The sequence below is a fragment of the Eleginops maclovinus genome, chromosome 5 (genome assembly GCF_036324505.1).
Source record: "Eleginops maclovinus isolate JMC-PN-2008 ecotype Puerto Natales chromosome 5, JC_Emac_rtc_rv5, whole genome shotgun sequence".
NCBI classification, from domain to species: domain Eukaryota; kingdom Metazoa; phylum Chordata; class Actinopteri; order Perciformes; family Eleginopidae; genus Eleginops; species Eleginops maclovinus.
Window position 1 is genome coordinate 15,630,799 of NC_086353.1, and position 25,817 is coordinate 15,656,615.

Genomic DNA, 25,817 nt, shown 5'->3' on the forward strand with positions numbered 1-25,817 from the left:
AACAGTGAAACGATGAATTAATTACATATATTTTTCTAACAATTCCAAATTCAGGTAAGTTGTTGCGCTGCGCATGTGCAGTTGGAAAGTAGCACGTTTAAGTTCGCGGCCAAATAGTAATTAACGTAGTTTGTTGCTATACAAGTTAAGCGCCTGTAACATCAGTGTTAAATGCGTATGTGCCGGTTGGTGTGCGTACCTTATGAAAGTAAGTGTTTGTCGCCGTCGGCTATAAACACTTACTTTCATAAGGTAACTAGTAGTTGGCTTAACATGCCAGCTCTTGGGGGCCCCCTAGCGGCTCGGGGCCCCAAGCAGTTGCCTGCCTCGCCTGTTCACAAGCTGCGCGTCTGGGTGTTCCCCATGACATCGTTTAATGTGGTACCAAAATGAATTGTAGACACGATATTCTTTGGCACAGCCATCAATCCCACAAACTACACGGAAATCTGGACTGCGACTGTGGGTGACATTAATGTGGCTCAATAAAGATTTGAGCGTTAGAGCCACGAACACGTAGCACATAACACACCGCCAAGCCATAGTGAGTAGTGACGCAATTTTTGAATTATTTTTTTAAGGCAAGCGGGAGAATGGAGGAATCCAAACAAATGTGTTCTCAAAATTAATGTCATTGTTCATGGTCAAATAATAAATAATGCATTTATCTAAAATACTTGAAATTACAGTGCCAATACCATAAAGTGAAATCAATATCAAGGAGGAATGCCACTTGACATTTATTTGGATTACCCACTCCCCCCCTTCGGGTGGGAAAGCACTTGGTACATTCCACCTGTTTGGTTTGGCATTGCCCGCTTGTTCTAACGTACGCATTTGGATATCCATTTGAAGAGAGAAGAGAAGCGACCAAGAAGAGAATGTATTATTGCCACTAAATTTATCTGACATGGAAGATTTCGATGATGTAACGATTGCCACGCTCAGAGGTAATGTTGTTTAATTCAAATTTCACTTCAATATGAAATAGCTAAGCTATTTCAATCGGCTAGTTCATCAAGTTCATGCTAAGGCGCTAGTTAGCATGGCTAGGTATAGCTAACTAGCAGAGAGTATTGAGAATTGTTAGTATTAAGGATCTTTGTAACTAGCATAGGTATCAGAGCCCGTCTTATTAGGCATTCTCTGTAGATATTGAGGTTAACCAGAGATATGTAAACGGGCTCTGGGTTAACTAGTAGGCTATTTACAGTTACCTGCTGGTAAGAGATGGAACACTCTAGACCTTTTTACAAGAAACTAATGTTTGTGTTTGTTCTTTTTATTCAACAGCAGCTAATATTGACAAGGATATGCTGCATACACTATCTAGAGATGACATTAGGGATCTCTTTCCTGGTCCGGAGCACTTTTTTCGACGAAAAGCTGTATGGCTCAAAATCCACGTGGAGGACCATGCAAGAAGCACTGTAGCTAACTAGTAACACTAACGTTAGCACTAAACAATCACTGCAGTTTTTCTCTCACTTAGGGTCTCACATGTCTTTAAGTCTTTTGCAAACTTAAGCAGGACTTACAAATTATTGTGCAGTATAAAGGTTATCATTATTTATATTATACTACAATAATCATTATTATACTTTTATATGATTATTATGCTTTTGTTATACAATATAGGTGTGTTGTATACCATCAACTAGGTCAGGTTTATTATCATTTGACTCCAAATTTCTGCCAGCTGCTCAATTCTACATCTGCAACTTGTTGATTAACAATTGATGGCCCATTAGTTTATTTTATATTATTAAAGAAGTAACTCCAGTATTACTGTGTATTCTGCTGCATGTGATGTTTTTGAAATATCATAACTAATATCATGATTAATCAGTCACAAGATTAGTTTACTCTGGTAGCCTACAATATCTTGGATATTCATTTAGTGCTGAATATATTAATGTTTGAATATCTTCACTGTTGTTCTTACTTTATTATTTAAAGGTGGATGAGGGCCCCTCTGCAATGGCTAGGTCATCCACGGCTACATGTGATGTGGCGTCTCCCAGCAATCTTTTAAAAATGTCCAGTATGGAGTATGTTATCTTCACTGACAGTGAGCTGGAGCAGGTGAGACGTTCATATTTTGAGAAGCAGAGACTTGGAAAAGAACAAGAGGTCACTTTGTCGAAGGAGCTTTACTGCCGCCTCGTCCGTAACACAATGACAAACATGATAGCCATTGCCCGAGCATCTGAGGACTCCCGTTATCCAACAAGATATGAAGTCACCTCCATGGCTAAGCGCCTAGTTGAGTATTACCCAATGATAAAGGAGAAGTCATCGGACAGTGTGTGGGTATGTACAGATTCTTGTCATTACAGTTTTAGAGGATGAAAATGGCGTTGCTTTGCCTGTCTAAATGAGATTTATATCTTTACAGGAAGATGTGTCAAAGAGACTTATGAAGAGACTTTCAAATATTAAAAGTCCTGTGAAATCCAAAGTTCCACCTGCCAAGAAGCAACGCCAAGATTGGGATGCTGATGAGAGTCTTAGCTCTCACCCGAGTGATTGTGATTCCATCGTTTCAACAGTCATCTTGGAAACATCACCCAGGACGAGTACCCCGAAAAGGGACAACCAAGTATCCCGACCGGGGGACAGCGAAGATGAGTCATTCACACTCACAGGTATATACTGATACTTCATGCCATCTGTCAAGCGCGGTGGAGGCAGTGTGAAGGTCTGGGACCATTAGATTACCTAGGAAAACTGACAGCTAGAACACCCAAGGCCTGCCAGGCTGTAATTGCTACAAAAGGTGGCTTTTTTTGATGAAGGCCAAGATTGACATACAAAGTCATAATTTCCATTAAAATCAGTGTTTCTTACTCTGACAGTGTTGTCATCGTCCTGACAATGTTTATATCTATTCGCTCTATTTCCTATGCTCAATAATCTCATCTGTGTTTCCATTGAAAACAATAGAATTTAAAGTGATCACAAACTTTTGACCAGCAGTGTATGTTTGTGGTAAGCAGCCATTCCAGTGAAATACAATGGAAGGCCTGTATTCTCCAGTGAAAGCCCATCATTGGCCTAATTGAACTTGCTCTGTGCTGGCAAAAGTGAGTGCTTCTGCTGTACTGTGATAGTTTGTTTCTCTATTTGCAGTTCCTGAGCCTATGGATAGTGAGAAGACACAGGCGCGGCATTATCGCACACTGCAGACGATGTTTGAGTCGAAGAAGCCCAATAAGGCTGCTGTCTCACAACTGCTCAACCTAGAGTTTCCAGCCCGTAGAAAGTTTATTGATTCGGATACCATCAGAGAGCAACAAAGGCCTGGCAAGATACTTGAGGCCTACCCTTGCTTCCGGGATCTTGACCATGTAAGACAACCTTATTGGCCATACAGCTCTTCTCTCTATCTCTCTCTCCCCCTCTTTCTCTCACATCCCTCTTTCTGTCCCCCCACTCTCTCTCTCTCACTCACTCACACCTTCTCTCTTTGTCTCTCTCTCTGCCCCCTCTCAACTCTCACTTTCCATCTTTCTCTCTCCATCTGTGTCCACTCTCTCACTGTACACTCTCTCCATCTCTTTCTATCTCTCTGTCCCCTTCCTATATCTTTCTCTCACTCTTTCTCCTTCATCTCTCCCTCCTCTCCCTTTCTCTCTCTCATTCTTCATCTCTCCCTCCTCCTTTATCTTTCATACCACTCTCCCCCTCTTTCTCTTCTCTATTCTCCCTCATCTCTTTCTCCATCTCTCCCCCTCTTGCTCTCTAGTTTTCCCTCACTCTCCCCTTTATCTCTCTCCCTCCCCTTTCTTTAATTTCCCCCCCTTTCTCCTTCATCTTTTTATCTTATCTTTCATCCCTTTCCCTCTCTCTTTCACTCTCCCTCTTTTTCTTCCCCTCTCCCTCTTCTTCATCCCTCTCTCTCCGCCTCTTTCTCTCTCAACCTTCTATCCTCTCATCCCGGTTATTACTATTAAAACAGTAATTAGAACTGTGTTGTGTTTCTTTTCCATTGCAGATCATGGATGAGTTTCGTCGAATTGTTGAAACGGACAACATTGACTTCTTGATAAACTTGAGAGAAAGACGGGATTCGTTCTATGGTAAGGTCCAATACTATGGAGTGATGAAGCGTGTAATGAAGCCCCCCCTGACCATGGACTTCGGTGAGTTATATGGTGTGGTGGGTTTAGTGATGGGAATATTGAGTTCAGTGTTTATTTCTCATATCCGATTTTTGTTTCGTTCTTTTGATTTAGTTGAACATGCCATCGCCTGTCTTCACTGCTTTACCGCTGCTCTTTCCATCAAACTTGAAGGCACGCAGCCAAACCGAGGCAATTTTCACGTTTTAACGGTAAGTCAAACATTTCAAACATGTTTCCTTTGTAAGGGCCGGTCGACACACATACACACATGCTCACAAACTGACAGAGAACACATCAATTGCATGTAAACCAACAGGAGCGCTTAAAAACACACATGAGCTAAACAGCAGTCATGTTTAATTTTGTCCACTTTGTCTTTGCAGCCCTCGGAGAACCCGGACGCTTTCCTGCGCACACAAGCATGCCCAATTGTCCTGTTGGGAGAGGAAAACTGCCTTCTCGCCATTGAAGCTACAACATTGTGCACATTTCCACGTGAGAAATTCCATGAAACGCTGCTTTACCTCATGGCCTGCTACTACGTTTTCCACCTCACCTATCCAAAAACCATCTGCACACTCCTCTCAGTGATACAGACTGAAGTGGTCGGGGACAAACTCCATGATGGCGATGTCACCCCTTCCTACAGGAAGTCCATTGGAGAGTGGAAGGCCTTCTTAGAATGAACGGGGTGAACCGTCTTTAACCCCCCCCCCCAGCCTAATTAAGCATCATGGAGATTGTTGTATTGTTTTGGGGTTTTTTTGCAAATGAGCCATGTTGAAATTCAAGCATGTTGGTTTAAAAGTGATGTAAAAAACAAAAAACATTGATGTACTTTTGATCACAGTGAAAGTTTGCTTGTGTGGCATGTTTGCCCTAAGGAATGTTCTGTGTAAGAAGTAAAAACAGCCTAAAATTCAACAATAAAAGCTTCTGAACTGCAGTTATGGTAGCCCATATTGTCTCATTTCAAGATAGTTTTACTTGTTATGTTCTTCTCAGTACAAAAGAGAATTTCTCAGTGTAAGCATCATAAGCTATTTTTACAGGCTAATATCAAGCAAAACATACTTATTGTCTACTATAGGCAAAATTTCCTTCTTTCCAGTTACTGAATATGAGCTATATCGGCTTATTTTGAGTCAAAGGTTGGCCTAGTTTTAAGAATGCATATGGCAAGAATTTCATACTAACTTTGAGAATTCTTACCAAGAAAAAAATGCTTACCCCATTGGCAGATTCTTTGGCTTGAAATGCATGATTTTAACCTCATTTAGGGATTATTGTTCTTGTTTCAAGTGGGGCCTTTTTTGCAGTGCAACAGGACATAGTTCCCTTCTCAAAACACAAGTTAAAATAAACCTTTGGCCAAAACACATTTTTAGTGGTAATTCCTGAAGGCATTATACTATTTCTCAAAGCCTCAATGTATCATACGTTTCTCTAAGCAACCTGGCTCCTGCTACTAACAGATTTTCAACACAGACTTGATCAGTAGCTCGAAAGCATTACGACTGATCTCCAAATCCCTTTTTTTTTTTACCGACTATAGTCCGATAAGGATTGGCAGTAGAACTTTCTTTCACACTGTGGTGGCTGTGTATTTGTTCAGTGTTCATGTGTGCCCAATCTAGGGGGTGTCATTCCAAATTGTAGGTCTACTGCAGAGCTTTACACTACTAAGCCAGATCCTACGAATCATTCAGACGTGCAGCCGTTAGATTACATCATTTTGCTGAACCAGTCAGCAGGAGCCACACCGCCTCAGGCCCGTTCGCTCTTTTAATTCGATCCACATGGATATACAGTGGGGCAAAAAAGTATTTAGTCAAAACCAATTGTGCAAGTTCTCCCATTTAAAAAGATGAGAGAGGCCTGTAATTTTTATCATAGGTACACTTCAACTATGAGAGACAGAATGAGAAAACAAAATCCAGAAATCACATTGTAGGATTTTTAAAGAATTTATTTTCAAATGATTGTGGAAAATAAGTATTTGGTCAATAACAAAAGTTCATCTCAATACTTTGTTATATACCCTTTGTTGGCAATGACAGAGGTCAAACGTTTTCTGTAAGTCTTCACAAGGTTTCCACACACTGTTGCTGGTATTTTGGCCCATTCCTCCATGCAGATCTCCTCTAAAGCAGTGATGTTTTGGGGCTGTCGCTGGGCAACATGGACTTTCAACTCCCTCCAAAGATTTTCTATGGGGTTGAGATCTGGAGACTGGCTAGGCCACTCCAGGACCTTGAAATGCTTCTTACGAAGCCACTCCTTCGTTGCACTGGCGGTGTGTTTGGGATCATTGTCATGCTGAAAGACCCAGCCACGCTTCATCTTCAGTGCCCTTGCTGATGGAAGGAGGTTTTCACTCAAAATCTCACGATACATGGTCCCATTCATTCTTTCCTTTACACGGATCAGTCGTCCTGGTCCCTTTGCAGAACAACAGCCCCAAAGCATGATGTTTCCACCCCCATGCTTCACAGTAGGTATGGTGTTCTTTGGATGCAACTCTGCATTCTTTCTCCTCCAAACACGACGAGTTGAGTTTTTACCAAAAAGTTCTATTTTGGTTTCATCTGACCATATGACATTCTCCCAATCCTCTTCTGGATCATCCAAATGCCCTCTAGCAAACTTCAGACGGGCCTGGACATGTACTGGCTTAAGCAGGGGGACACGTCTGGAACTGCAGGATTTAAGTCCCTGGCTGCGTAGTGTGTTACTGATGGTAGCCTCTGTTACTTTGGTCCCAGCTCTCTGCAGGTCATTCACTAGGTCCCCCCGTGTGGTTCTGGCATTTTTGCTCACCGTTCTTGGGATCATTTTGACCCCACGGGGTGAGATCTTGCGTGGAGCCCCAGATCGAGGGAGATTAGCACTGGTCTTGTATGTCTTCCATTTTCTAATAATTGCTCCCACAGTTGATTTCTTCACACCAAGCTGCTTACCTATTGCAGATTCAGTTTTCCCAGCCTGGTGCAGGTCTACAATTTTGTCTCTGGTCTCCTTTGACAGCTCTTTGGTCTTGGCCATAGTGGAGTTTGGAGTATGACTGTTTGAGGTTGTGGACAGGTGTATTTTATACTGATAACGAGTTCAAAAAGGTGCCATTAATACAGGTAACGAGTGGAGGACAGAGGAGCCTCTTAAAGAAGAAGTTACAGGTCTGTGAGAGCCAGAAATCTTGCTTGTTTGTAGGTGACCAAATACTTATTTTACCGAGGAATTTACCAATTAATTCTTTAAAAATCCTACAATGTGATTTCCTGGATTTCTTTTTCTCATTCTGTCTCTCATAGTTGAGGTATACCTATGATAACAATTACAGGCGTCTCATCTTTTTAAATGGGAGAACTTGCACAATTGGTGGCTGACTAAATACTTTTTTGCCCCACTGTATAACGGCATATAGTGCTCACAAATATATACATGGATCATTTCAATTGGAAATGTTTTCCCAGGCAGAGAAATGGAGATAGGGAGGGAGGGAGGCAGATATGGTCCTCATGTGCAGCAAGTAGACAGAAAGGCGGACATGAAGGAGCGTGGTGCTTAATGTTTCCCCTGGGACATAACGGCCCGCCTTGGAGATCGCAGAACCAGAAATCCAAATAACATTTCTGTCACTGCTTTCTGTCATTGGACTAATAACGGGGTTTGAATTTAGAAAGAAAGAAGCAGGAGGTAGAATAGGCAGAGGGGAACGAGATGAGAAGAACAGTGTTTCAGAAGTGATTTGAGGGACAGATGCCGGTTTTAATAATAAATGTCCAATCCTTTACCTCACACATCCAGTCTCTCACATTCTCCCCTCACAGTCTCTTTCCACCCTTTTAAAAGTGTGAAAGGATCCATAACTCTTTGAATGGATTATGGTTGGCAGCTCGGTCTCTGTGAACTCGGTTAGAAAAAAGCCATTACTGCTCAGCGCAGGGTAAGGAGATTCTTTTTGGGAGTATTTGACATTGTTCTTGAATTTAAACCCATTAGGAGACAATTTCATTTCAGATTTCCTTACAGAGCACAGTTTGAGCTGTAGTGTTGAACCTTTATCACCAGGCTGCATCATCCCCTAGCCTCCAGACAGATCAATATTCACCTGAGCCCCAGAGAAATTCTGAATTCTCTTTAGAATTCCCTTCAAAAGTTCTGCAGCTGGTTTATAGAGCATTGCATGGTTTTAGGCCCAAAATACATTTCAGATCTCCTGCTACATTATAAACCATCCAGAACTCTCAGGCCTTCTGGGACAGGTCAGCTTTCTGTCCCTAGATTCAAAACTATACAAGGACAAGCAGCGTTCAGTTATTATGTTCCACACATCTGGAACAAACTCCTAGAACAGACTCCCAGAAAGTGTGTTTCCACTGCACTATTTCTTGATGCTCTTATTGTCTTTTAATTTTGTAAATCACTTAGAATTGCCTTGTGTTGAAAAGTGCTATATAAATAAACTTGCCTTGCCTAGAAGTGCACAGATCCCTAGTTTATCTTCAGGTGAGCTCATTTACAGTGGTTTTGTTTTTAACGGGGATTTCTTTTGCTTGAAAATAATAATTAAACTTGATATTATATCCGATTTTATACTTATATTTGTGTTTATATTTGGTGTACATTTTGTATGTATATTTTATACATTTATTTTGCCATTTTATTTTTATTAAGCTGCTGCAATGCAAACAATTCCCAAATTGGGATCAATAAAGTACTTATCTTATTAATTATAGGATATAATAATAATCATAATTGTCATTTGTTAGTCTTGCTCCTTAAAAAAAAAAAAATAGTCTAAATGCAAAGCTCATACACAGACAGACCAAACACGCATATTGTCTGCTGGATTCAACATATTGGCCACGAACAGAGGAGCATCAACAAATGAGATGTTTAATAGATTTTCCGGAGCATCTGTGTGTTTGGGGGGTAAGATTTGTTATCGCTACTTAGTAGACTCGCTGGCTCCCAATTGCCTTGTTTTCTGGTGATTTCCATCACTGTGGAACACCGGGAGGGCAGGAGAGATGAAACGCGGGGAGGCTAATGATGTAAAGTGTATTAGAAACAGGCAGATGGTGTTACCAAGCAACAGACAAAGCCCCCTCTGCTGACACATTAGAGTCGGTTATTAGCCCGCAATGACAAACTGGTTTGTTTTCCATGTCTTTTGCACAACTTAAATAAGCTCCCTCCCTCTATGAAGGGCGGGCTCCTGCCGTCACCTGATAGGAGAGTGAAGGGGACGACGACAGAAGAGGAGACTGAGCGTCTGTCTTAAATCATAATCTGTTGAAACATTGTGTTTAAATTTACAAATTAACACGAAAAAATATTTAAATGCTATAGATGAATAATAAAAACCACCTTAAGAGCGTTACCTTTTGTTGGGAATAACGTTTCCTGGTTTGTTCCTTAATTCTTTAGGCTATCATTGTGTTGAACTGTATACAACTAAAACGGTGCTCGCAGTATCTCCTTAACCTCATTTATATAAAAATGAAAGAAGAAAATTAAGATTTATAATCAACCCCGTCTGACAGGCAAAAAGGTACAAATTAAGCAATATTATTTAAAGGTCCCCATTCATGCTATATTTGAACAATATATTGTAGGGCAATATCTAAAAAAAACTTGTCTGTGAAGTGTTTTACTCAAAATACCAAACAGATCACCCATTGTAGCATGCCTCATACCCCTCTATGTCAGCCCTGTTCCTGAAGTGCTGATTCTGTGACTGTCGCTTTAAATTTGAGTTGAGCTGAAGCTGGCCACGCCCCTTTGGAGCATCATGCAGCTCTCTCTACTCTGTGAACGTTTTCTACTGGGAGATACTGATACACGTTGTGCATTGTTTCTGATACAGCACATAGGCTCTCCAGTATTTACCACTAGATAAACACCATTATATATACAACAACTCTAGGTCCCTCCTGCAGACGTCCTGCTGAACACACAGACCTAGGGACGTTGCCGTGAGTTCAATTCAAAGCCAGCCCAAATTTTCCTCATTACGTCATAAGGAAAGCAAATCTGGATCAGCTAGTTTGTGGCCCCGATTATAGAGATGTGGGTAAGGAGGAAAAGAGAGAGGGTTGTTTTTTCTGACACTTGGTGGGTCTACTTACACACCGGGGACACATATTTATGTATAAAGGACATGGAAAAAGTGCATTTTGCACAATAGGGGACCTTTAAGTCTGTTGTGTTCAACTTAATGAAGGAATTAAGCTTTTTCATTTCTCTTGTGAATGGGATATTCTGTGCTCCTGTTTGATAAAGTATGGGTCTTTTGACATGCTCTGGACGCATGTAGAGTGTGTTCTTTGAGCAATTCAAATGGTTCTTTCATTTATTCAAATACCTTCATAAAATAAGGGTTAGAGATTTTACCAGGGAAACATTTGCAGAACAGAAATGACAAAATCCAAGTTGAACTGGCAAAGAAAATGGTTTTTAAAATAAAAGCTGCTTGAAGGCACTGCTTGTCCACCATAACCTTCTTCCTGAGATCACTACATATGTTCTCTGGCACTCACCAGGCTCCAGGTCCAGCTGACAGAGGTATTGGGAGGTGCTGAGGGTGACCACAACCACACGGTGCCTGAGGATGTCCTCCTTTGTGGGCATCTGGAAAGTGATGTGTGTGTTGGAGATGAGACAGTACTGCTGGACCACTGGGTTCACCGTCTTCACCCAGCGGTTCCTGAAGTATACCCTGGAGAGAGAGAACCAAATGATAACCATCAGGAGAGATGCAACCAAAAGAGGACAAGATCAACTACGCCTGACGTTTGGCCCCCTTAACACTGATTGTGGAAAAAAAGGACATCATATTTTATTATTATATAATTGGATTTATTTTTCTTTTCTTCAAAGCATTGGATTTGCTTTGTTCTTTTTTGTGTATGAGAGAAATAAACATTATTTCTTTCATTTGTGCATGTTCTTGGTTTTCGTTATTAGTTGTTTTTTTATGGTTTTGTTTGAGTGGTCAAAAGATGTCCATAAAGGATATTACATTGTCTGAATGTATATAATATGTAAAAATGTAAATAAAGTGTTAACTGCTATTTTTCCATAATAAAAGATAAAACAATTAAAATCAAAAAACACCTGCATTATGGAAGCATTGTTCCTAAAGATTCAAACAAAGGCTTTATTCATTATTATTTAGTCCACTCATCCTACATGAGACAAGTGGGAGCTAAGACAGGAGTGTGCTGCATTGATAATGGGGAATCCATTGAAATCAGAAGGCCCATTCATGTGAAACAAGTCATTTGATTGCCCACATGGTCCCTAGGCTCAACAAACACAGCGGTTTTCTCAGGCACTGGCTAGTCAGTGCCTTGCTTTCGTGTCCTTTGTGACCTCTGAAATGTGATTAGAAATCACTGAAGCAGCATAAGGAAGGTGGAATTCTTGGGGTCACTTTCTGAAGCTAGAAAATGTGACACACTGCTTTGTGGCAGACCAGCCCAGTCACTGACCGACCTCTGTATTATGGGGATGGATCCTGACATTAGGCTTTCAAATACTGGTAATCCAGTTTATTAATAGATGAGTGAGAGTCAGCAATTTAAGGCGGGGATTTAGTTTTCTTATTAATCAGAATCAGAATACGTTTATTTGTCCCAGAGGGGAAACTTTCATTTGTTACAGCAAAAAGAGCCAAAGACAGCTTAATATTACACCCAAGATACACAAATGTATACACAAATTAAAAGAATGAACCAAATACCGGTAGTAGTATTAAACCTACATAACATACCACAGAACTGAGCAGATCAGTGGCTATAAATGGCTCATAATGACAAACTATGACTGCATTAAGGCATTATATCTAATTTCAAGGGAAAAGGACCTAAAACATGCAACAAGTTGTGTATTTTATCGGGATCGGGTGTTGTGGTCTCAGTACCATAACATCATAAACGATCAAATTAAGGCTCAGTGTTGTTAGCTGCGAACATAAGATACATCTAAAAATAAATGAACCACTGCCTGCCAATGACATACAAATACAACAACAAGAATGTACCTTTAGAGGTGTAACGCTTTCTTCGATACACTGATTCCTGTTTTAACTGCTGTGCACGTGAATCACGTTTCTGCCCTCAGCCGACACATCTTTAAAGCAAGTGTGCTTCCATACCTGAGAGGTCTGGCATGCGGGTTGCCTGCTTCGACGTAAGGATGAAGGTAGTCCTTGATGTAAAGGTCGGCCGCACTGTTGGAGTGGGTGCAGATCAGGACCCTGAAGAGACAAAAACAAACAATGTCAGACGCAAAGCTTCAAAAAACTGTTCCTTTAATCTGCCTTTAATTGGTCGTTTCCCTCTGATTTGTTAGACTGGAACACTTTTTCATCACCACATCAATGCATTTTATAGTGTTTTTGCATTCATCTGTGACTGCATTACCCTATTCACATGCTCTGCAGCTCAACAGGCAACAAACTATAACATTCCTTCACACGTACAGTGTGTACGTATTTTGTATATTCACTAGGGATGCACCGATACATCGGCCAGACATATGTTCGCCCTATTTACTGCCATCGGCAAATGACGTGTCATTCACCGATGGCAGTCGCCGATGCTTTTATTATTTTTTCCCGCGTTCCGTCATAACATCTGCAGCACCCGTAGTTCGTTTATATAAAAAAAACATTAACTAAAGAAAACAAAAATCAACATGTCGGCAGCATGGAACTATTTCACTGTTTCACCCAGAGATCCGCGATTTACTTATGTAGATTAACTACATTATTCCAAAGTGTACGGTAACTTTGGATAATAACAAGGGAATAATAAACGGAGTGCTCTCTTTTCCTCTCTCACTCTCCTGACAGCTGGTCCAAGTCCGTCTCATGCAGCTGGCTGATCCAGTAATGAGTGATCAGACAGTGAAGAGTAAATATATTTATAACTAGTTTAGGTAGATTCAGAGGTAGATGAAATAGCTGAGTGTGATAGGTCTAACTCTAAATGTGTGCTCCGCTCACCGGTCCCCTCACACAAGCAGAGCTGCAGGTGATCCGGGGAAGCTGCATACTTTCTAAACGGCGTACTATGATGTTATAACAAAGTTGCTCAGCCTTTGAAACTGAAACCATTTTGTGAGAAAAAATATGTGTTTTTCCCTGGCAGAAAGTGGAATAACAGCGGAAAAAATGTACATTGAAACATGGCATCGGCCAAGAAATTTAGCATCGATGCATCCCTTATATTCACCTTATGCACCATCTAGATTTAGAGCAGCAATTTTAAGATTACAATTGGAGAGAAACAGCGAGGCCAGTGAGGTACACAAAACTGTCTTTTGTAGTTTACATGTAAGCATTGGTGAGACATCACAGTGACAGACATGCAGAGAAAACGTATAGAACATGTACAATAACACACATTGACGAGGATCTATAGAGCATCTTCATCAGTTAACAGTTTGGAGTGCATGCAGCACGACTCCAGAGGGGTCAGTTATCCTAGTCTCGGCTTTTAAAGTATCTATAATTCATCCTAAAGACAGAATACTAAATGTATTCAAAGCGAAATGAAGGAATATGGCATTGCTTCATGCTGTTTTTCCTTTTACATTACATATACACAACCTTGCCTCCCTTATTATTTAAACAGAAAATGTTAGCGTATGTTTTGAGGACACTGTCCGAGGTGCTGCATACATTTTTCATTGGAACCAGGGAACCATTTATGAGCTTGTGCTCTATTCACTATAACAAAAGAAATGGCAGGGTGTCCTGTGGGTATCTGCACACAGTGAGAGCGCTAACTAATGATGAAAAATGAAAATGGAAGAAACACTGTGTGGCTTTAGTGAAATAACTGCTTCCAGCCCAGGAAATGTGTTGATGAACTAACCATACACATCAACCAGAAATGACACAGATGAATCCAAATGACCTGCACTCATTGTCCTCCAGGGATGACACACGCACACTCCTACATGCCCACACAGCATATACACACACACACACCACAGTTTGACACTTCAGTGTTTTCTTGATTTTTAATGTCAAACCCAAGGCTGCCTCTGCCCTCGAGCTAAAACTGAAATTGCTGCACGGACTGCAATCTCAATTACGCACTCTGACTGACCTCGTCTGCCACTAAATAAGTTCTGAGTGATGCCAAATGTATGCATGCATCTACATTACCCTCTCCTTCCCTAAAAATACTCTATCACATTACACCACAAAATAGGTCATGTTTGAAATATACAGGGTTGTAACACTGATGTACCTTGGTATATTATACCGAGAGGTGTATTATTACATTGTATTACATGGTTTAGTTGAATACTCGATTCTGATTGGTCAATTTCGAACATGTGACACGTTAATCCAGTAGTACAGACCGCTGTCACGGACTTATTCACCGTTGTTAAGGAGGATCAAGCAAGAGAAAGGAAAAGAGGTTAAAATATGGAGCGCTGTACATCAGATAATCACCAGAAGAAGACAGACAGGAAGTAAACACTAACAGGAACACGGTATTGGCTCTGCAGGGTTTAACGACTTGTAGTGGATCAGAAACTGTGAACAGACTTGAACAGTTACAGAAAACTTTGATCAGTGCTGCCATAAAAGTTGTTGTTGTCGCAGTTCCAACCGTTGGTGCGCTGTGGAAGAGAGCTTTTTTTTCTTAGCAGAAAAAATGCCTTTTTTGAGAATTAATATTGAGAGTCGTGTCGTTAGTTTGTTTAGTATCTGGCCGTGTAATAAGCGGGATAATGTGTAGCGAGGCGGTCATTATGGGGAAAAGAACACCTGAAAGCCTAATCAGGGAGCCTGACGCGGAGGGATCTTGATCAAATGTATCCCTTACATATAACCTTCCTGAAGCCAGGATTTATTGCAGGATGGTTTTAGACTTACTATTACTTACCTTACTATTTTACCCGATAAACTGGCAATATTGTGAGTATATCAATGAGCTCATGGGAACATTTTTATTGCCATACAGCAAAAGTAATTGTGTGTAAAGGTGGACAGGTTTGTTGATCAATACCAAAGACAGAACACTTTCTTCACAGGTACTGAGCTTCCTAACACTTATACTGAAAACCCTTTGACCTGTTCAGACACTGCAAATTGCTTTCTGTTTTTACACCAGAAACCTTTTCGAGCTCTTTGTGCTGACATACATTAAAAAAATAAAGCAAAGTCAAAAAGTGGTGTTAGCATAAAAGTGCTTTCCTTGATTTTCATACAAACCCTTCTTTTGGACCAAGACTTCAACGGTGATTAGAAGCACTAAACAGTTAGGCTGATGATCACTTTTTATCTATAAATGTTCTTGGGTTTTAATACGGATGAAAAAGAGAGAACAGGGGTTCAGAGTAGTATTGGAAGGTTACGAATTATAAACAAGGAGAACATTTCCTACTATTGCCAAGAAATAAAGAAAAAAGAATGCAAGAGATATTAAAATGTAAACCCTTAAACAGACCTGCTTTCATCCTGGCGGAGGATGTGCTTGACAGCCTGTGCCAGGGTGAAGGTCTTGCCGGTGCCGTAGGGTCCAATGATGAGGATTGGGGGCAGTGGAATAGAGCACGGTGTGGTGATGGCAAGGATGGCCTCTTTCTGCTTGGCATTCAGACGGGGATCCAGCTGCTCGTCCCACTGCCTAAAGGGCAAAAAGAGAGGAGGGGGAAATTATTAGAGGAATCCAAATCGGAAAAGTTGCTGTATTTGTTCATTTAAAAACTATTGCCTTACAAAACAATGAAACATTCTGTTATCTAATTGACCTCAGTGGGACAGAGATAAGTGAGGATGAAAAGAGATTGCCCAGAAAGACAAGAAGTCAATATCACAACTTATATGGTGTCACGAGAGAAAGGGTGTGGTGGGTGGGGTGTTTGGGAATAATATGGGTGGATGGGATTAAAGAGGGGTCAAAAAAGCTGTAGGGAAATAAAGTACAAGAAAGAAATTAGGAGAGGCTAAAAGAGAGGGGGTGGAGTATGGATAAGAAATGGAGGATGTTGCATTTTGCATTGCATCAAAAAGTGAGAAACTACTACATACATAAACATAACCACACAAATACAAGCAGGGTACACATTTCAGATGATACGCAATAAACTGTGTAACGATAGCAGCTCTTCCTACCAGTTGGATACTTTATTACTCAGAATTCCATAGTGATTGTTGTTTCATTATCATATAGCCGACTGCATTGTAGGTTTTATATTGACCCAATTAAATAAGTCAAAATTTGAAATTTGTGTGGTCCCTTAATTTTTGTATATAGATGGGTGGCGGTAGCAAGAGAAAAAACCTCAAGTCTTAAATGCTACTTTACTTTTTCCACAAATGCGAAAGGAAAGCATCCGATCGGTGTCATAGCTCACCGTATTATATACCAGCGCATGTCTTGTAAGAAAACTTGTGACCTTACTAAAATAAACAAAAACAACACACATTTTATTTGCAACTGCTGTCACTCTAGCATGTTAAAATTGTGAAATGAGTCTGCCTAGCTTCTGGGAACACTTGCTCAGTGAATGAATCACCACCATAAAGAAACTGGAAAAACTGTACTTGAAATTCAGTTGAATTAACGCCTAGGCCAAATTCCCAATTCCAATTAAAACAAAAGTCTGCTTCAAATCATTTTCTGGATAAAGTAGCAGTGTTGAAACTCACAGGGGATTATATTTGGAGCTAGTCGATAAAGATTATGCTTGTCCCCCCCACTCACCTGTCCCACTTCAGAGAGAGAAAGCTAAAGCTCATGGAGCCGCCAGCCTTTCAGAATGGCCCCCCAAGTTAGAAAAAGAAGAGATGTTCAGTCAACTCTCAAATGAATGCGGCGTCCTCTCTGTCAGGGTGTTTGTCAAGCTACATGGATTTGCAGGTATTAAAGGAATGTCTCTGTAATAGCAGTTTAGGATTAGCAGTATTTCCTACAAAAGGAATGGGTGTGATGATCTGTCCTCGGGTTTGAAATAATATCAAATCTACAAGTTTAACCCGCAATATGAAAAAAAGTCCTTCTTCAATGCTACATAGAAAGTGACATTTTATTGTGCCTTAAGTCATTTGTATTTGAGAATTTTCTGTATTTCAAGAAAAAAATGCTTCCCAAAGTTCCTATTGAATAAATATTTGAAGGAACTGTGCACACAGGAGTTAACAACGATTACCACAATAAACCATCCTTCAATTAAAAATATTTGAAATCAGGACTCCTGGTTGTGAAGCTGGTGAAACACACACCTGTTGGGGCTCCAGGGGATGGTGGGTTGAAGGCCGATGTCAGGGAAGAGGATGCCGTTATCTTTGATGCGATCCAGGGCGTATTGCATCTCACAGAGGGGCAGTCGGTTCAGCTGGAACTGGAGCTCCACCTGACACAAAAACAAGACGGAGAGTTTACTAAGCAAGCCATGCAATTCAATACAAGAGAATAGATCAAACAAACGCCTTTTTGTTAGGGTTTTACAATTTTGGATAAAATATATTAATGTTTGGTTTAACTCTGCCTCTTTTATGAGTTATAAAACCAACACTGCATTATTACTATACATAATGTTTGAATACTATCAAGCACTAGCGCTCAAACAAAAATATTTTCTAAACCAACCAATCAAAGACCACAATAGTGTCTTCTTATTGCAGTTCAATTAGGATTTGGTTTATCCGTTTTATATACAGCCCCGGGAAAAATTAAGATACCACTTCAGCATTATCAGTTTCTCTGGTTTTATATTCATAGGTATGTCTTTGAGTTAAAAAAGTGTTTTATTGTATTCTATCAACGACTGACCAGTGTTCTCTCAGTTGGAATTCAACAGACACTGGAATGGCTGCCATTCATGTAGAGATACAGATTTAAGAAACATCTGGAGTGGTCTCTTGATTTTTTCCAGAACTGTATATCTAATTTTTTTTTCTGTACACCTTGAGTGATCCTACCTATACAAAATGCAATTGTGTAAACATGAGCTTAAAAAAAAAAGGCATGCATGTCCACCTGTCAATATCTTTTAACCTTGTTTTCTTGGGGATCCTTGGTCCATTTACATTTATACTTTATGTGTTTGCTTACACCAAGATGTTTTACTGCTACTGATAAAGAGCCTCTTTATCTTACTAACCGAGATGTGTTCCTAACAGGTATATTTTAAATTATGCAATGCCTTAAGGATATGAGTGTAAAAATCTGAAGTTGAGGAAAAACAAACTACAGATAAAAAGATTGAACAGTAAGGAGGAGAGTGGGGAGGAGCGAGAAAGGGAAATGAAATATGAACGCAAGAGCAGCAGAGTCTGAGATATGCAAGAGGAGCATAAAACATCAAGGCTCTGTGATCAAATGTTCTCCCATAGAGGAGATGGGGAAAGGAAATTGAAGCACGTAAAGAAGATAGTAGCAGTGCAACAAGAAGAAGATGCTCCCACAGAGACAGGATGGGGATAGCTATGATGACTGTTAACATGTCTGCCCATGTTCCGGCTGGAGAGATCAAGACGATGCTGCCGAAGTTACAGTCACTCAGTAAAACAAGGGATCCAGACAGGAGACGTGCTGTCAAAGCTCACACTGGAACTGACAGGTTTTCCAAAACAAAAAGGTCCTTCAAAGTCCTGTAACCACTTTTTAAAATCTCATTAATAAGTGATCCTTTACACCTCAAAATTATTCAGACGGCCAAGAAATAATGACATTATTGCCTGAGAACATCTCTTGGCACACACAATGCCAAGTGTTAAAGACATCATGAACCTGCCCTTTGCCCTAATTCCCCCCTCTTGTTTATATTATGGCGGGGACAGCAGGACAGCCTCAGCCTCTTACATTTATGTGTATAGATTATGTATCTTCACAGTCTGTGTATAAATCTTTTCTCTAATGCCAGTTAATTTTTTATTTCTACTTCTTCTTTTGTCTACACTAAGCATTGTTTAGTTCTTCTTTTTATTCCTAATTTTTCTTTGCCTTGTATTGTATTATACTGCTGCAACACAAACATTTCCCAGTTTGGGATAAATAAAGTAATTCTTATCTTATCTTATCCTACCTGTAATTCTCTGTCCGGAATAAGCCCAAGCTCCTCCACACAGTTCTTGCAGATCCTCAGGAAGATGTAGTCCTTGGTCTTCTCCTCGATCACAGCCTCGTAAACACGCTCTTTCACCCCGGGGGGCGGATGGTTGCTGTACCCATCCCGGACTAACGGCAGCACGAGGACTGAGTTTACCTTGGTCATCACTAGCCGGCCAGCCAATGTGTCCTGAGGTAAGGAAAATAAACACGGTTACTTTTCTGCTCAAGTTTACAGTACTTAAACACGATAAGACTGAAAACAGCGTTGTGAAAAACAACCTTCAACTGAACCAACGCAGTTACCTCAGAGAGTGTTTCAGTGAGTTTGAACCGTGCAAAGAGCTGTCCATTCTGGGCATACTTGGCTCCAACAGAAATGCCCGTCAGCATGAAGCTGGTGACTAGCTGGAGATTCACCTTGATGTTAAACCTGGAGGGACAAACATGGACATTTGGTTATGCTGTTGTTGTAGCTAATACCTCCAAGAAAATATTACAGCAGTCACGTTATTGTTTGGTGGTATGATATTGACAAACTACTCCCAGCATCTCAATAAGCTCTCCTGTGACAGAGACACGTGTATCCTTCCTTTACTGTGGGCCTTCTAACCCTGGAGAAGCTCAGTCTTATGCCATAAACATACCCAACTGTGAACCTGAATATTCAAACTGCAGGCATGATTTATATTCTGTTAAATGTCTCCTATTATGCTACATTTTAACAATATATTGTAGGGCAATATCTATATAAAACTTGTCTGTGCAGTGTTTTGCTCAAAATACCAAACAGATCACCCATTGTAGCATGCCTCATACCCCTCTATTTCAGGCCTGTTCCTGTAGTGCTGATTCTGTGACTGTACCTTTAAAATTTGAGCTGACCTGAAACTGGCCTCTCCCCTTTAGAGCTTCATGCATCATCTCTCCTTTCTGAAGAGAGTTTTATACCGGCAGAAAACTAAACGCTGCCGTGATTTAACGGCATATTTTGTTCCTATCCACATCAAGCATTATTTCTGAAACAGTTTGGAACTCAAATATTTCTTTCTCGCGGGTTTACCACAAGGACAGTACCTTTTATATCCGGCTTCTTTACACATATTCTCTCCAGTACAGCGTTAGCTCTGATTGTTGGCAATGTAAACACAGACCATATTACTTCCAAAACAGAGTAGTTCCAGTTCGCCGACTGTATATTGGGGGACAATAGGTTGGGACGTGTCACGTGGGCGGGACGTTGCCAGGAGTTCAATGTAAAACCCGCCCACATCTTTCTCATAAGAACAGCAAATCTGGTCAGCTCGTTTGTACCCCCGTTTTTAGAGATGTGGGTAAGGAGGAAAAGAGAGAGGGTTGTATTTTCCGACATTTTTTTGAGTATTCTTACAAACCGGGGACACATATTTATGTGTAAAAGACAGCAAAAAGTATTTTGCATGATAGACCTTTAACATTTGAAAAAGCCTTACATTTTTTGTAGCTTGCCTAAATTAAACCTTGTCAGTTCGGAACCTTTGAAAAACAGCCAAATTATTTTTCGTATGTCAGTTCAAAAAGCACTTTTGGGTTCTTTCAGTTCAAGATCTGATTACTTGAACTCTCTGCTGGATATGAAGTGATGAAATAGAAAGCAATATTGCTGAGATGTGATGGATGATTGACACACGCAGATAAGTTCACATGTTCTGTATTGGACTCTTGAGGTTTTCATGTTATGGTTTTGCATCAGCGTTCTGGCTATACTCTCTCTAGAGTAACAAGGAGAGGCAGCAAGACACTGAACATGGAGTGAGTAATGGAGGAGCACTTCAGATAATCAAGTGATGCCTCGTGACCATGACGCATTGAGCATGAAATATCTACTCAGAGAGATATTCTAATTGGGGTTTATTTTAAGTCATTGGTTGCTTTTGAATGACCTTAATAATCCAATGGAAGGAATCCAGTCCGAACCTGGAAATCTCCCGCTGAAACTCAATCAGCTGTGAAAAGCAATAGAGCCAACCAGGACACGGCTGGTTTAGTAGGCAGTGAGATCACTCATACGAACATTGGAAATGCATCGGATTGAAAGGATATTTAACACTGCAGGTGAGTGTAATTGCTAGCAAGGCCAAATGACGCCACGAGTCATGAGTAAAAGATCAAACTAAGATCAAAAAAGAAAGCTGAGACATTTGAATTGGTGGGAGAGGGTCCACTGTGCTCGCATAAACCATTTTAGAGGAAAAAAAACACTATTTTCCACACAAAGGAATAACCTTAGATATGTGCTATGATATGAAACTGACACACTTTGAGTCTCTCTCTTTCTCTCTGCAAATTCTCAAGGAAGGTCGAGTCTGACACCTTGTGGTGGGTTCACATAACATAAAAAGAAACTAATGTATTAGTGGTTAAGCAATAAAATATTTTTTATTTTCTAGGGACTATAAACAAACTTTTGGTTTGTTTAAAAGTTGTTTCTAACAAAAAATTATACAAACATACAGCCCCGGAGAAAATTGAGACCACCGCAGCATTATCAGTTTCTCTGGTTTTCCTATTTAAAAAGGTAGATCTTTGAGTTAAATGATATTTTTTATTGTATTCTATAAACTACTGACAACATTTCTCTGTGTTGGAATTCAACAGACACTGGGATGGCTGCCATACATGTAGAGATCGAGATTTAAGAAAAATGGGGAGAGGTCTCTTCATTCCAGAGCTGTGTATACATGTCACAGTAAGAAAGTCTTGGACTTGCTTGCATCAGTGGACAATTATTAATTGGTACGTTTACCTACTAGATAACAAGCAGGCTATAAATAACCGCACACCATCTTATTTTAGCTGTTTAACAGTAAAATCATTTTAGTCACCTGCTGGATGAGTTTAACATCAATTATTTTGCCCTTTAGATTATTTATTCCAGATATGTTTTACCCTCTCAAATATTATTCCGGATTTATTATCTCCTCTTTTTACTATCCCCGTAGAAAGGAACCATAGAAACGTGTTTACTCACTTGCTAACTTCCTTGTACTGTGCGATCTCTTCAATGTAGAGCAGGTCGTGCAGTCGGGCCTGGTAGTTTTCTTTGGTCAGAGTCTTGTCCAGGACGGACTGGGTGAAGAGCTGGTCGGCCGACAGAGGGATCTGATAGCGGGATAGGAGGCTGCGCTCCAGGTCTGCCATCGTCTCATTAGGAACGAATTCTACGATGGTCTTACAGGAGGAGTCCCAGCGCTTCGCCGTGATCAAGAGCTGCTGCCTGGCTGCCATCAGATGCTCAAGGTCTGAGAACAAAATGGATAGTTTTATATTTTGGGCATCCAGTACAAAACTACAAATGAACATACTAAAAGACAAAAGGACTGAGGGTTATTGACAGTTTGTATTACTGAAGCTGCTTGTTCAACCAACTGAAATACCTATCCGAACGTGATTAGAAAGCAATCTACAAGTTGACGCCAATGTAAAGAACCGTTGTTTGAATAGATACCATTTAATAAAAAAGTACTTTTAATTCATTTGCTATAAATCTGAAAAGCTTTTGACAGCACATGACCTTATTGCCGTTAGCTCACCTTCAATCGAGGCAGGCATCCACCATGATTCGCTTCATCAGCACAGGTTCTGAGCCGAAGTCGAAAACAACGGTCTGTCGGAAGGTACCGAAGATTTCCGTGCTGAAGCCCAATGTCACCTTGTAGATAGAATGGTCAAGGCCATTGTCTGGCACCACTGTCAAAGCAGCATCATTAAGGGTTAATACATTTCAAATTGTGTTTAAGTCAACAACAAAAAAAGACTGAATCTGTAACCGGTCCATACCTGCTGCTTCCTCTCCTGGGGTCCACTCCTGGCAGCCTTTGGGGAGGGTTTGCTGCCGCTCCTCAGATGACACCCCTGTGATGAAGAAGTGCGGCCGGTGGGCATCGTAGAGCAGGGCGATGCGGAACAGCTTTCTAGGCGGCTAGTCAAGGAGACGGAGATAAAAAAAGAGAAAACAAACAAAAGATGCTTAGGACCAACAACCAGCACTGGCGTTATCCACTGGCCTTATGTTCAGTGTTGCTCTGATAGGAGACCTGGTTAAACTTGGATCTGTACAGAGTTGGTATTAAACACATCGTCCTACCTTGCACAAGAACGAGAAGGTCCAGGAGTGGGCAGATTTTTTGGCGGCAACAGTTACAGAGAGGCTGGAGCTTGTTTCTACAGACACTCCTTCTAAATAGTCACTTAGCTAGAAAAAGAAAAAAAAAGACAAATGGTTAAAATTCAGTTCACACGTCATGACATGCACATATCCCATGTATGTGAACCTCAACAGTCAGGCTGTAGGGGTGGTTAGTTTTATAAATGTGCCTATTATAACAGCTTGAGAAAACAATAATTCTGTCAGCTTGTCGACTCATCGGATTCAAAAGACTTCCAGGAAAGGGGATAAGATAGTTTATTATTGCCGTGCAAATATGGGATACTCAACTTCTTTGATTATAAAATAACAATATGTAAATAGGAAAAGATGACATGTATATTTTTAACACTGACAGTAGAGCACAACTACCCCATTAGCCTTAAAAAGAGAGGCTTTAATTAAATCATAACACAGTACCACACACACATTCGTGTTAGGGGGTTTATAAGGAAGTGAATCCTCGGATCAGCCTGGTATTTTTTTCTTCTACCCATTGCCCCTCTTTATATCGCGCATGCACTCACCACTTTCTCTGGGCTGAGGGAATTCATCCACTTCTCTATCAGGGTCTCCATGTAGTTCTCTGTGAAGTGTTTGCTCTCCTGCTGCTGTTTGAGGCGGATGAGGCGTGACGCATAACGCTTCTGCCACTCCATCAGCTCCTCCTGAGAGTGGGCTGACGTACACTGGGCCCCGTACCGACACAGACCCTGCTCCAAGTACCTACAGCGAAGACAAACAGAGAGCTCAACTGCTGCTTAAACAAGTAGGCAATCATTCAAGTAAATAACATACATCGACAATTTTAACTAATTGTTTTATGTCATGAGATCCCAAAGAATTCAACATTTTCTGAAGTTTCCCAGAAATTTGAGGATATCCTGCATTTCATCGTTTAATATAAAAAAACAGCTATTTTGCGGTGAGCATTTTACATTTGTTTTAATAAACAACAGATACTAGAAATAACAAGCCAGTTTGCATTACCTTTTACAGAGGGTGTACTCCTCACTGCTGGTGACTCCTCGGGGAGGAGGCCGGAATTGCCAGCCATCTTGGACCTCTGTAAAAGATCCCACAGCTAAGTGGTCAATATAACATTAAACCAAGCCAGAGAAAAACATCACACACATTAAACAACATTGTAAACTGACTATCAGCCAGCTTGTAACCTGTTAAGAGTCCGATACAAATCTGCCAACTGGCTTATTAAAGACTTTCTAAACATATACAAACATCCATCGGATCTAAGAACAGCAACCTCTGTTGGAATTTTAAAAGTAAATTGAAGACCTATCTTTTTAATTTGGCTTTTAATTTGGGCTAATGTAATTGTAGTAGTATCACTGTTCCTGTTTTATTGTTGTATGATATAAGTAACTGTAAAGCACTGTGGGCTGTGTCAAGCAGGAAAGGTGCTATATAAATAAAGTTTATTATTATTATTCTGTAACAAATCTTTGGTGCTAAGCAGGCATAGAATCGTATACTCAGTCAGTTTGGGGTTGTACTGAAAACGAGCCATGCTACTGATTAGCTCACCTTCCTCCTGGTCTTCTGTGTATTCTGGCGCCATCTCCCTGTTTATAGACTGACAGACAAAGATTGGGTAGAGGTTGGGACACAAAAAGTATTATTATTGTTATTAGTAATACATCACCTTTTAAAAAGACAGCACAACAGTGAGGCGGCTTGCAACCAGATGAAGACTCTTACCTCTATTTCCGAGAAGAGCATTTTTAATCTGGAAAGGTCTTTTGCAACAATGCCGTTCTGTTTGAGAAAGGATCAAAGCATTTCCATTATAACAACAAAGTGCAATCAGTGTTTTCAGTCAATGTCATTGTCAATATAAAACAATTGACTATTAGCTGGCAGATGTTTAGTATAGTCTCCTTTATATTGTCTTTTTCAAGTTTCTACAAGCAAGATTTAAATAAATCACCATCCATTTATTCCGAAGCTGGATTGTATGTGTGAAAACTTGAAGCTCCAAACATCAGGGAGAGATGTCAACTAAAATGTTGAATAGTATGTGCATCAGAGAATGTGAAAGGGAAACGTGTGGCAAACACTTTTAACCTTTAGCAATATCTAAATGAAGTGCTTTTAGTGCATTTTCTCTTCTAATTTGTCATTTCTGTAGGTAGATTTCTGCCTGTAACTCAAAATATGGAACATCTATAGGGTCTCATTGGGTCTTTTGAGACACATTTTATCATACAAAAAGTAATATGGGTGGATTCTGCATTAAGACTTTATTTAAAACAACAGCCAATAATCAGATGTTTAAGTGAACTCTAACCTGAAAGAGGGAATCCCTTTCTGGACATTGTTATGGGGTTGGGATGGTTTTTAATATTGAATGTTAAAGAACATGATGAAAACACACAGAAGATATGACATTTTAGAACA

General features: G+C 40.3%; 1 protein-coding gene across 1 annotated transcript in view; it reads right to left on the bottom strand.

Moving 5' to 3' along the window:
* helz (helicase with zinc finger) overlaps nt 1–25,817 on the bottom strand; it is a 58,185-nt gene that overhangs the window by 24,275 nt on the left and 8,093 nt on the right. Inside the window, 15 exon segments of the mRNA XM_063883601.1 lie at nt 10,673–10,851; nt 12,292–12,393; nt 15,608–15,787; nt 17,386–17,516; nt 19,191–19,403; nt 19,520–19,646; nt 22,224–22,494; nt 22,786–22,798; nt 22,800–22,942; nt 23,033–23,174; nt 23,340–23,447; nt 23,927–24,125; nt 24,390–24,465; nt 24,945–24,993; nt 25,119–25,175. Coding sequence (XP_063739671.1) covers nt 10,673–10,851; nt 12,292–12,393; nt 15,608–15,787; nt 17,386–17,516; nt 19,191–19,403; nt 19,520–19,646; nt 22,224–22,494; nt 22,786–22,798; nt 22,800–22,942; nt 23,033–23,174; nt 23,340–23,447; nt 23,927–24,125; nt 24,390–24,465; nt 24,945–24,993; nt 25,119–25,175 — 1,990 coding nt within the window.